We start from the raw sequence: 13,181 nt of genomic DNA, 5'->3' as shown, positions 1-13,181 counted from the left end.
TGCTAGTGATCCCAGCTAAAGGAGACATCACAGTAGTTTACATTTTCATGAAGAGCAACAGACATTAAAATCAGAGGAAAATGTACATGTTAGACAGTAGTTCCTCTTTATTACAAGCACAAATATAAGCGAATGAAACATATTAGGCCAAAGAACTGTATTCAAATGCAGCCCATCAACTTAGCAGCAGCCAAATCAGGCCACAGCTAAGAGCACAGCTGGCGGGTTCCTCTCCCAGCAACTCCTGTCAGCCTCAGCTTCATCCCTCCTGGCGCTTTCTAAAGGATTAAGTTTAGTTATCTCATAGCTATCTGAGTCTGTTTCCTCACCCCTAAAAACTAACAGTTTGCATGTCCAAAAGCACTATTAAACTAAAAAACACAGTCCAAAAGTAATTAGGGCTTTAAAAACTGTACTTTAGCCATTTGCTAGAGAAATATGTGTTTGAAAGATTTGTTAACTGAAAGAATAATAAAGATGTGTTACAGAAGGTATAATACATAAAGCTGTTTACTTTTTCTTCTAGGACCACTGTTTTAACTGCAAAAGCTGGAGGAGTTCACCTAAGGACAAGGGAGACCTCTGCCTTCCCTGCCTCCTCTCTAGTAAGAGGGCCACACTCTCAGTCAGTTGTAGGCCACAAGCCTGCAAAGCACCCACCTGTGCAGTGTTCTGTCGTGTTCAATGAGCTGATTCTGAGCCGGGGCTTTAGGACCTAGGACGGGAGCACCTGCAGGTTTAGACGTGACCTCTGGAGGCTGCAGAAAAATAAGACACACGAGCCTCAGGGAGAGATCATGAGAAAACAGGCTTCGTTTAAGGGGGAGGGAACATTATGAAGCGTTACGCACAACAGTCACTGAATGTGCTCTGAACGTGAGGCAGGAGACACAATCACGTATTTACCTTGAAACCAGAGTTATGGTTTTCATCCTTCTTGCTCTCCACTGATGCAGACCTTTTGTTTTCAAACATTTTCACTCTGGTGAGCACTGACTGTGGCTTCATCGCTGGGTCTTCCTCTTCCTCGACCAGAGCTGGGGGTGGAGGCAGTGGTTTGGTACTTGCGGGCGGCACTTCCGGCTTGTGCTGAGGCGGGACAAGGGCAGCACCGTGGAGAGGCTCGTAGTGGCCCGGGCCTGCTTTGGAGGTGAAGCCTTGGGGCGGGACCTGCTCATAACTCCGTGAGTACTGGTCAAAATACTGCTTAGGCTCGGACGCCTTGGGGCCTGTGGAGGAGTAGGGCTGCGCGTCTGGCCTGTACCTCCCATGCACGTCAAACCCAGGAGCGGGCTGCTCTTCGTGCCGCAGGGTGGAGGTCCTGAGTGGCGGGTCGTAGCGCGGTCGGCTTTCATAGGACAGAGGGGTTGGCTCCTCGAAACGTGGGAAATACCCTCGTTCTGAGGACTCCTCGGGATGCTGTCTGGAGTCCAGGTCTCGCGGGTGCTGATTATCAAAAGAAGGCCGGGGCTGGTACGGCTGTTTGTCATCATAATAGGACCACTGCTCCTCATACGCAGGGATGCGGTCGTCATAGCGCAGACGATGGTCGTAGTTTCGAGGAAACTGGTCCGTGTAGTTTGAGGAGTCATATCTGTAGGCAGGCTGCTCCAGGTCCCTGCTGGCCTGTCTCTCTGCGTATGGGGGCTGCGGCTCATAGCTCAGACTGGGCTCCTTGTCTAGCCTCTGCCCTGGGTGAGCAACAGCTGGCTGCTTCAAAACATGGTTCTGTCTCATCACTTCCTCAGGATAGGGATCCTTCCTATATACCTGTATAAAAAATCCACGCATAAGGACACAGGCTTGTTTCAAATTCTAGTCTATTTTAAGACAAACTATGGTTTAATATGTAAAAATGGCATGTTCTACCATTTATTACCAGGACAGAAACAGATTAGTGGAGAAAGCCAGTTTAAGTGAAGCTCAAACTTTACAATGCAAGTAGGGGCTTTTACTTTTCAGCATACTAAATGAAAAGTGAGTTAAAGATACTTTAACTTTTTAATTATTAAGTTTAGTAGAAAATTAATGCACTGAACTGTTGATTCCACTTGATTTGGACACTGAAAATAAAATCAAAAAGAAAATTTATGGACACCGTAATTTATAAAACATAAAGAAGTTTAAAATGGGTCTGAACTATAGATTAAGAAATTCTGACCACCTAGAGGGGTGGGATAGGGAGGGTGGGAGGGAGACGCAAGAGGGAGGGGATATGGGGATATATATATATACACATATAGCTGATTCACTTTGTTATACAGCAGAAACTAATACAACATTGTAAAGCAATTATACTCCAATAAAGATGTTTAAAAAGAAAAAAGAAAGAAAGAAATTCTGGAAGATTCTGAAAGCCAAACATTAAAAAATAATAAAAATATTAAGTACCAATCCCAATTAAAAGGCCTATTTTAAAATAATCAGTATATCACTGGAAGCCATGCAAATTATAGAACCGAAATGATTTGTACTGATTTGAAAACAGTATGGGGCATAAGCCCACAGTAAAAAGCAAAAGGAACACGTAAAGGGCAAAGCAAACACAATCATGTGCTAGACTGATGGAGAGCAACAGATTAGCGCAACACTGCAGCACAGGTACCTTTGCTGGATCTACATGCGACGACAATGATGGCTCTTGACCTCTTAGCATTATGTGAGCTGCCTCAGTGCGTGGTGCTCTTAAAGAATCAGCTTGTGGTGAGTCAGAGGTGAAAGGAGCTGGGGTGGGCTCCTCCAGTCTGACATTAGTTAAGTTTACATTAGGATTAACAGCAGAGGTTGATGATGCTGGGTTTGTTTCAGGCGAAAGGTAAGGGCCTGGAGATGAGGCTTCTGCTTTCTGTGAAGTGTTTAAAATATTTTAAATATAGTGTTTCTGTTTACTGCTAACTTCCCACTTCCATTTATAGTGGTTGATAGACATACATTTTAAGTGTGCTGAATAACAAAACTATGACCTCATGTCCTGAATTTTTTAAATTTCAATATACTGCTGTCTAAGATAAACACACAAAGTTTAGAATTAAGTCCTTGGTATTCTCAAGTTGAAATTAAAGATTAATTCTTAATCTGGAGAAAGGACAATATATTTTTAATTCAATCACCATATCCTAGACTTTAACAATGCACCTCTAACTGCAAAACGTTGAATGCTTGCTGCTTACCTGTTGAGAGGCTGTCTTAAGTCCAGGGGAGTCTATTCTATGAACTGGCTGTGGCTGCGCTTGTGGTGAGTAAGTAGGATATGTCTGGTGGTCATGATGCATTCCAGAGGAATCCTCTCTGACAGGCTCAGAGGACCGTGTAATGGCAGACTCCGGGGGAGTCCCCACCTCATCATTAAGAGTCTCATCTAGTTCTTGATCAGTGTAGGCCCCGCCTTCTGTATCTGTATCTTCATAGTCAGAAGTATGTCTACTGTCCGTGCTATACATTGAGTATTCACTACCTGGGGCTGACAGGTAGGACAGACGATCATCATGCAAATCAAGGTCATCACTTGTAGCACCATCCGCCTGGGTCAAATAGAAGTAAATTAAAAATTTATTCAGTAGTTCTTTAAGAGATGGCCTTTATTTTACAAGGGAGACTGAAAAGGATACTTTTCTTTGCAGAAATCACATCTGTTTCTTGAAACTTCTGGTGAGGAAAGGTCAAGAAGATAGTACAAGCACACATGCAGACACACAGAGCATCCTTTGAGATCTGAAGGGCTTGGATGAGTGGAACGTCGGCTGGCCGGCCGTGACAAAGCCCCAGAAGACAGCGAAGGAGCCCTGGCCCCACTCTGATTTTGAAACCTAGTCAGTCACTAGCTTGTCAGCCCAGAGGAGGGTGAAGAGGGAGAGTGCTGCCAGACCAAGCTCACAGAAACAAAGACACAGTGACTGACAGAACAGCGCACGTGAGAATAACCAGGAAAATAAACGCCACAGTTCAAGCTGAACAAGAGTTTATGTATATATAAAATCTATATATTAAAGAAAACAGCTTCTTAAAAAACTTGGTATTTGGCCCTAGAGCTTTATAAAACACAACGGAAAAGCATCATCTAAGTGCTGGTTGCCTAATTAAACTAAGAACTTTTAAAAATTATTCTTCACAGATGGATGCAGAGAGGGAAGTGCAGTTATGACTCTCTTTTACAGACAATTAAGAGCTGAGTTAGCCTTCAGTCTGCACTGATTATCTTCTGAGCAGACCAGAAAGAACGGAAGTATTTGAGGGAAAGGGAAGTACAGTGCTGCAGTCAACAGGCTGTCATGGATACTAATTTGAAGCTAGTGCCCGTATTACACACAACAGTCCTGGAAGACCATGCCTGGACCCTGCGCCCAGAGAGGCACGAGAGCTGGAGGATCCAGAACCCAGAATTCTGACGGCATGGACTGAAGGATAAACAAGGCTCGAGCCGCCTGAATGGTGCTTCCCCCACAGTCCCAATCCTGGCTCTGCAACAGCCTGACCCTGAGCCCTCCCTTAATGGGAAAGACCAGCTTTCCGTGACTCTGGCTTTCAACAGATCACCTGCCTGGTTTGGAGAGTGAGCGCACTAGGGCTATGCTCTATGTTCCCGGCAGAGTCTCTCCCACTGAAATCTCAATGGCTTGAAACCTTCTTGCTATCTACTTTGATCTCTGACTCGCGGGGTCTGGAAGACTATAACCCAGGAGCCAGCCAGGGAAGTATTTAAGGCCCTGGGGAAGAACAACTCAACTCACTAACCTGCTCAGCTTTTGCAGTGGTATGAAATGCAGCTTTTGCAGTGGTATGAAATGCAGAAGTGAGCAAGAACCAGGAGTGCTCTAAACCAGAAATGACATATGCTTACATGTTAAGAAAGCCTCCGGATGATTTTTCTTGGTTTAATAGGGAACATACAAGCCTGTCACAGAAATTGCAAAAAGGAACTCTTCCTAGCAATCAGATCAAAGTAGTTAGCTCAGGAGAGTCGATGTGAAATGAAGTGGTTTTAGTTTAAGAATCTATTTGGAGAAAATATACTTGAATGGAAGGGGGGCATAAATCAAACGATTTAAATTGTAACACTTTTTCTGATTTACAAAATGCATCAATCTATTCTAATAGTAAATGACCTATTAGACCTATTAATAAAGTTAATAAAATTAATTGAGATGACCTATTTTCCTCACACAAAAAGCTGGGAGAGCTAGACCTTCATTTTAAAATCCAAGCAAAGAAAGGAAGCACACAATAGTATCAAAGAAATCACAGAAAATTAAGATTTGTGGATTTAAAAAACCTCTCAGATAGGTAGACATGTATACCTTGTGCATTTATAAACTAATATTATTTCAAAAATCACCAGTGATACCGCAAAAAAAAAGAAAAGAAAAATCACCAGTGAAAGCTATTAACATTCTACCTGACCAAGGCTGCTGGCAGAACTGTGTTGTCATAGAAGATTAGTATGGAGAGGACGGTAATCCTTTTAATCAAATGCCACAAGAGTTAAGAATTAGTAACAGTGTGTCGTATAAAGTGGTGTAGTGAGTTTATTCTACCTGCCTCTGTCTATAAAGCGTCCCGGCTGATATGTCAGTTACTCAAAGTGGTCTCAGGTTCTCATGTGTACGGCCCACCGCCCAGAGTGGTACTGAGGAGAAAAGGCATGGTTCTGACACAGGACCACAGGTGGGAGCAGCAGACACTACCTCTAGATGTCAGCATTTCAACATCTCTTCTTGGCAGAGGTTGTGTTTTCTGGGTGAGGGGCACGGGGGTTCTAAGCATGCAGCATGCACGGCCACAGCACCTGGGGCCATAGCCAGGCAGAGGAAAGGAGGGGCCATGCAGGGGCAAAACACAACAAAAACCAAGCCGACAAGGAAATACAAAAAACAAAATAAGAGAACAGATATTCTCAATCTTCCCTAGCAACTAAAATATATTAATATTGTGTTGATCTGAAGGTAAAAGACATTTAAAACAAAAGATTCTTTTAACTGTATACTTTGAGAAAATTATTATCTCTCCCAACAAAATAAACAGGACTTTCCCATCAAGAACTGCTAAAAGACCAGAAAGACTTAACAACAGAAAGTAGTTATTTTAATCTTTATAAAATCAAAATTCAAAGCCAAAAGGATGTATTGCTTTGTCTGACATTTTCAGTACGTTTTAAGAATGTTAACAGGTGCTGAGTGAAAAAAAAATTCCTTAGGTAAGGATTTAGGGAAATGCTTAAAGTAGCAAAGTTAAGTCCTTTACTTCAGACCTCTCAGAGCCATCACCATGCTGGTGGGTACTGTGCTGCTCCAGGGCGCTTGGTTTGCAGCACGGTGGTCCCCAACCATTCCTTGCCTTCAGAGTGCCTCTTCTTCAGGGCGAGTCCTGGATCTCACATGCTGAGCACAGCACTTTGGGGACCACTCATCTAGCCCACCCATTCCCCTTGTTTCCAGAGGAAGAAACAGAAGCCAGGTTCAAAGTCATTCCTCAGTCAGACAGGGGCAGAGTCAGAACTCAACCCTGCTCTTTTAAGTTACCCTCTGAGAATTCTCTGAGAATACCACTGAATGGTAATTCAGTGGGGAGAGAAACTTCAGAATCTTCTACTATCAAAAACAACTTTCATAACCCTTACAAATTATAAAAACCTAAAAGCTAATGCCCCAAATTACTTTAATAAGTTGATCCAATTAGAAAACAATGGTGACTCAGAGGCTTCTCTGATTAGTTATATAATTTATCAAATGGGTTAAAAACAGGAAATTTCTTACCTTTCCCTCAGAAACCCACACCAACTGGTTCTGTTGTTGCTGAATTGCTTCTTTCAATGCACCATACCAACCGTCATTCATTGAATTTAAATTAATTGTAGCTGCAAATAGATAACATTGTTCTATGATTACAACACGGCAAAAGTCAGAATTCACTCAACCATTGCTTAGAGTTCAGTCACCACTACTGAGTTATCTGACAGATAGTATTGAGGACACACCTCTGGAAATGTCTATTTTGGCACTGAACCATTTCTTTCAATCAACAGCAGCCATTAACACAACAACAAGCATAACAGGCAAAGGTTATATGAGTTTTAATATTTGAACAACACAACATTTTTGCCCACATATTGTTGCATAGACACTGTAAGCTGAAAGGCGGCCTTTAATATACTCACTTGTAAAAAGATGGTGATTATTTTTACGAAGTTTATGAGACCGCTCATATAATTTCCTGGCGCTTTTCCTAGATTCTGGACATAACCTCATCCTCATTGTTTTCACACCTTGCTTAGAATCAGGGTTAAGGAACACTACAATTGGATACCACTGGGCATAATTCAGACGATCAACTGCATTTGGTGTTACATCCAATAAAGCATGTTTATCCTGAAGACACAAGAAAAAAATAAACAAGGACGCAAGACACGGTAACTAAGAAGCATCACCTTCAGAAAGTCACAGCTGAGACTACATTCCAATGGGAATGGACGTTTAACTGTGCTCCAAAATGTCTCAGGAGCACACATTAGAAAAAGGTGTACTCAGAAGTTAATGCAATATAATTTCTAGTCCAATTTAAAAAAAAGTTTTAACTAGCTCACTTTTAAGATAGCCCAAATACTTGCAAGCAGAGAGTGAAAATAAGTGTAATAATTTAATGTTCCTGATATGGCCTTGTGAGTAGCAACACATTCCTAACATATAAATATCAAAGTGCAACCTGAATTGTCCTGATGCGGTATCAAGTCTATCGACATATGTGAACACTGTATACTCTTTTGTGGTAATGAAAGCTCATCTTTTCAGGCACGTACTACCGTTCCATTGAAAGTGATTATTTTAATGTCTCAGTAATTTACTTACGGTATACCAGTAATAACTTTAGAAAAACTACCTTCTACTTTCAGTTTAACCAAACCCATCCCACTGAGAAACACAAAATTCACAGCTTACAATGAAACGGGTCAATTTCTAATAACTTACTTGATCTATTATTTGCTTTATTGTATGAAGGCGAATAATACCAGAGCTCCGTTGGTCAGTTCCAGCATCTCGAGGTTCACTTTCTAGTCGTGCAGTCAGGACAAAAACAAAACACCAAATTTCCACTGGTTAGGTCAGTTTCTCAACTGCTGGGCATAATGACACGCTGGGCTCCATGACGTGTAGTTGTGGGGGCTTCCCGTGCACCACGGCCTATTGAGCAGCATTTCTGGCCTCCACCCACTGGATGTCAGTAGCAGCCCCCCACCTCCCTTTTGCTCCCACGGTGACAAACAGAACTGCGGCCAAATGTCGTCTCTGGGACAGACCCACCCTGGCTGAGAACCCCGGGTTACATCAATGCTTCCAACACTGCTGGGATCAGACGGCAAGGGGGAGAACTTCCCTGGTGGTCCAGTGGCTAAGACTCTGTGCTCTTGATGCAGGGGGCCCAGGTTCAATCCCTGATCAGGGAACTAGATCCCACATGCATGACGCAACTAAGAGCCCACATGCCCCAACTAAAGATCCTACATGTCACAATGAAGATTCTGCATGCCACAACTAAGACCCAGCACAGCTAAATGAATAAGTAGGTAGGTAGGTAAGTAAGTAAATAAATAGTTTTTTGTTTTTTTTTTAAAAGCAAGTGGGCCACTCACCCCAGTGCAAAATTCAAGGGAGTGCCCCCAAACCTCAGAAGTCCAATAATATTTGGATGCAATATGTTCACAAAAGCAAAATAAATACTTCAAAATGAACATTTTAAATAGAATCAGTAAGTGGAGGGACTTCCCTGATGGTCCAGTGGTTAAGAATCCGCCCTGCAATGTAGGGGACGTGGGTTCAATCCCTGGTTGGGGAACTAAGATCCCACATGCCACGGGGCAACTAAGCCTGCGTGCTCTAGAGCCTGCATGCTCCAACTAGAGAGAAGCCGGCATGCCACAACGAAAAGCTCGCGTGATGCAACTAAAACCTGATGCAGCCTGACTAATTAATTAATTAATTAATTATTTAAAAGAAAAGAATCAGTAAGTGGAACGTGAGCAAAAATTATTTAGGACTGTCACTTGGTCAAGAGAAACAGCCAAATATGGCAATTCTCTCAATTGAAAATAAGCTTAAAAAAATGTAGATTTACAAAATAATATTGATAAATTTGCTTCCATTAAAACCAGAAAGGTAAAATTATAAGTTATGTGTTTGGTCTAAATAAAATATTTAAATTTAAAATAATGTCAGTTTTAATACTCATGTCTTCAAAAATTTTCCAACTATTTTCATGTTCTGGAAAAAACAGCCATTAAAAAATATATATATAATATATATATAAAAACATGTATATAGGGATTTCCCTTTTTCTTTTGCTCCAGTGTGGCCTGGCATGGCACTGTCTGCAAACCTTTTTCACATTGTGGCATGTGAGTGGCAATGGTTCTGTCTGTATGGCACACAGATACCCTGAGGAGGCCTCCCCACAGCAGGGCCCGCCCGGCCGCAGACGGCTGCTCAATACCCGGGCAGGCCCACACTCAGCAGCAACAACTACAGCAGACTGGCTGGGGAGTCCTGGGTTAGGGACCTCTTTTCACATCAGCAGAAGGGGACTTGGGAGCAGAGAAGGCTGTAACTTGTGACTATGACACAGCCTGTGCTTTCACACTGGCAACCTGTGCCTCCCTCCTGGCGCAAAACACGCCAAGGCAGCTTGGGCTGATTTCTAACCACGCGTCTCAGAGGTCCACTGACATGAAGGCTTTCACCGAAAAGGCACAGCGATGTCTGAGGCTCTGGTCACAGGAAAGCTCAGAAGTTAGAGCTCTGGTTGTTCAGATCAGACAAAGACAGAGACATGGAAGTTCAGAGGTCAGGCTGAGGGACAAGGGGATGATCTGGGAGAACAAGGCCATCGTGAGACAGCAGGGCCAATCTCCAATCTGGTGGACATGGGAGAACGACGGAGGGAGATCAACTGGGAGGTTCTGGGTGGAGAAAATGCTACTAGTCTCTAAACTCAAAATACTCTCATTAGATTCAAATAGGATACATAACTAAGCGATCTGAATCCCTTTCGTAAGAGTCTGGTTGTAGAGTAAACCCAATTAATCAACCAATTAGTCCTTAAGACAGAGCTTTCTAAGTCTTCACACTTGCTTTTCCTAAATTTAAAAGCCCTAAGTTTGGTTACAGGTGGTATCTATACGTATCAACTTCTTCAGGCAAAATGTTATCTATAAGCAATGACCAAAAAAAGATCTCTTCTGAAAAGACTAACAAACTGAGTGATGAATCAGAAATGAACATTTTCTAAATTGCCCAAATTTTACTATCATTTGTCTGCAAATCTTCTGAGTTTCAGAAAATATCCTCATTCAACTTCACCAGCAACCAAATGAAAAGCAATATATATAATATTAAATCAGCACTTGGGAGTTTATAGTGCCAGCAGGAACAACAGCTGCACAACCCTCTGGAAGCAGCCAAAGTTACACAGCAGCAGCCAGGAGTGCTCGTGTCTTGGGTCATTCCTTCCTATCTTTGGTAATTCTGTCTAAGAAATTCAGCATATATATGGAAAAAGCTATATTCTTGAGTATTTAAATCCTTTGCAGAACAAAAGCAAAGCGTAATATGGACAGACAAAGCAAACAAAACATGGACAGATTTCTGCACCCTTTGTATTAGTAAAATATAAATTTGAAACGGATGATACAAATAACTTAAAGCAAGCCTAAGTGATCATAACTAAGTCTGTGTATTTAAACTACCATAATAGCTAAAATAATGAAACGATGAAAGAATCTGCAAGCAAAATCTGTAAGCATTTAAAGCACTACTTCCTCGATATTTATATTTAATACTAACCTACTATATCTGTCTGCAATAAGCAATAGCATGAATCATGCTTTTATTACTCTTCTGACATATCTGAGTATTTGTTTGCTTAATGACTGAAAGCACTGGGCTGGAGCCAGAAAGAGCTGGGTTCAGAGCCAAGTGTGTGACTCATTAGCTGGGTGTCATCATGACACCCCAACTAAAGAGGCGGGGCGGTGGTCTCCGTCACAACCACCCTACAGCTCAACTCGCCCAGCTTCAGCTGGACATTCTGACACCCGCCCCATGGGATACTGTCAGGATTAAACAAGACTGTGTGCTAAGAGATTCTCATAAATGGTGATTCTTTTTCTTATGAAAGGGAACTGGCAGAGCACAGACACAGTCACTCAGGTTTCCCTCATGGGATCAATTGCAAATGTTCACTTACAAAAAGTGTTATTTCTATTAAGTGAATGGATCAGACCCACCCTTTAGAGAAGTAATTAGTAAAGAAACACGCTCAATCTCATCTGAAGTCCGTATGGAGACTACTTACTTGCAATCTGATAAATATCTGGTTCTTCTCTGGCCAGCTTTTCTCTGGCAACATCAGCTATTGGTCCAAAGATGGTTACAGGCCTCAGAAATCCAGCTGGGGAGATTCAAATGAAAAATAGCACAGTTTATACTTCTTCTTTCTTAGGCAAACTGACATTAAAAGGTATTAGGTTCATCTGTAGAAAACAGACTACCTTCTCGAAGAACAACTCTCTCATATGCTGGGAACTTTGTCTGAACCGGCTGGGCTGACAAATCTTCTCTGCTCTTGCGCAGATTTCTCTTGGAGCTACGCAGACCTCGGAATCTCCAGAAGTCGGCGCGGTCTCCTCCTGCCGTCTTTGGAAGTGTGTACTGTACACTGGCTAACTGCTCAGCTCTGGACAAGAAAAGACAAAAATAAAAATAAGGGTATTTTAAAAACAAAATGGAGAAAGACTTATAGTGAAACAAAATGTCAAAACACTGGATAGAACTTCACATGCAGTTTAAATCTTAATGGTTAAACTAAAATAAAGGAGTTTATACAACTAAGTCAGTTTTAGATATGGTAAATACAGTGAAAATTAATTCTTTACGTTACCAAAATTTCCCAGTGGGACTGAAATATTGTCATCATTTCCTTAATTTGTTCTGTAAGAAGTATCCAAACATTCATACCTGTTCTTATTAGGGATGATGCCTCGTTCTACCTCCTTATGATTTTTGCCAATTCGAATAGCAAGCCAAGAGCCCAGTTTTCCGTTGTACAAAGTATCCACAACACGGAACACCTCTCCTTTGTTAAAACTAAGTCCATAGGGAGATTCCTTTTCATATTCAAAATGAGTTCTAATATAGAAAGAATCTCCTACATCTGATTCTACGATGCGACGATAAACTAAAAGGAATCAAAACAAAAAATTATCAGTAACTAGTGGGAAAAGATATTAATCTGAAGAGAATACATTACGTGAAGATTCTATTGATAATATCAACAATAACAAAAACAACAGTTTCCAACAAACGGTGGCTCCTTACTAATTACTAAGTATTCTGTCTTGTGGACATCATCATTATCTCACGAAATGGGAACTCTTAGCACTTCCATTTCACAAATGAGGAAACTACTGCAGATACAGATCAAGCAACTTGTCCAAAGCCACACATGCTTTCTATTTAAATCATCTAACTTAATTTCGCTGCAGCCCCTGCAAACCTCATCTATGTCCCATTTTCTAAATGAGTGGTTCTCAAATGAGGGCAATTCTGTTCCCCCCAGGGAAGAGCTGGCATACATGGAGACATTTTTGATAGTTGCAATTGTGTGTTGAAAGGAGGTGTGTGTGCTACGGACACTTAGTGAGCAGAGGGAAGGATGCTTTCAAACAGCCTAAAACACACGGGATAGCCTTTACAACAAAGAATTATTTGGTTCAAAACATCAACAGTGACAAGCTTGAGAAACCCTGTTCTAAATGAAAATGTATCTGCTTAATCACAGAGAAAATCAGGCATTCCCTTGCATTAATGCTAACAAACATCAGAGTATATTGCTTAGAAAACATGAATACAAAATTCAGAAGCTACCCATATGCACTTTTGTGTGGAATACTATAGGATTTTTCCGTGCAGATGGCACTCTACTTCAATAGAACGCCAGAAAGGTTGGCTGGTCCTATTACTGTGCTGTGTTAACAAGCACAGTGTAAGACTGTGTGCCCCTAAGTGACAAAATAAACAAAATCTGTGAGATTAACAAATTCATTTATCACTTAACTTTGATTTATTAAAAACATTACAATTAAAATTCCTATTTAAGTCCTCAAACTTCTCCAGGTTTATTTTCTCAATATTCTGACA

General features: G+C 41.5%; 1 protein-coding gene across 12 annotated transcripts in view; it reads right to left on the bottom strand.

Moving 5' to 3' along the window:
- TJP1 (tight junction protein 1) overlaps nucleotides 1–13,181 on the bottom strand; it is a 350,674-nt gene that overhangs the window by 17,383 nt on the left and 320,110 nt on the right. For 10 of the 12 annotated variants that reach the window (XR_003429203.1, XM_027089108.1, XM_027089109.1 and 7 more), the window contains 10 exons: nucleotides 12,000–12,219; nucleotides 11,534–11,718; nucleotides 11,338–11,433; nucleotides 7,959–8,041; nucleotides 7,151–7,361; nucleotides 6,750–6,850; nucleotides 3,171–3,521; nucleotides 2,606–2,845; nucleotides 907–1,770; nucleotides 661–758 (listed from right to left, as the gene is read on the bottom strand). Coding sequence is in view for 11 of the 12 variants with exons in the window: in XM_027089108.1 (XP_026944909.1) it covers nucleotides 661–758; nucleotides 907–1,770; nucleotides 2,606–2,845; nucleotides 3,171–3,521; nucleotides 6,750–6,850; nucleotides 7,151–7,361; nucleotides 7,959–8,041; nucleotides 11,338–11,433; nucleotides 11,534–11,718; nucleotides 12,000–12,219 (2,449 nt within the window). In the remaining variant the exon portion in view is untranslated. The remainder of the gene's footprint in view (nucleotides 1–660; nucleotides 759–906; nucleotides 1,771–2,605; nucleotides 2,846–3,170; nucleotides 3,522–6,749; nucleotides 6,851–7,150; nucleotides 7,362–7,958; nucleotides 8,042–11,337; nucleotides 11,434–11,533; nucleotides 11,719–11,999; nucleotides 12,220–13,181) is intronic. The other 2 variants (XM_027089115.1, XM_027089116.1) reach the window with 1 other exon arrangement.

Source organism: Aethalodelphis obliquidens, unplaced genomic scaffold (genome assembly GCF_003676395.1).
Source record: "Aethalodelphis obliquidens isolate GAN/ISIS:26980383/991018 unplaced genomic scaffold, ASM367639v1 scaffold65, whole genome shotgun sequence".
NCBI classification, from domain to species: domain Eukaryota; kingdom Metazoa; phylum Chordata; class Mammalia; order Artiodactyla; family Delphinidae; genus Aethalodelphis; species Aethalodelphis obliquidens.
The sequence above is the reverse complement of the archived record's forward strand: the minus strand, read 5'-3'. Positions and strand labels throughout refer to the sequence as shown.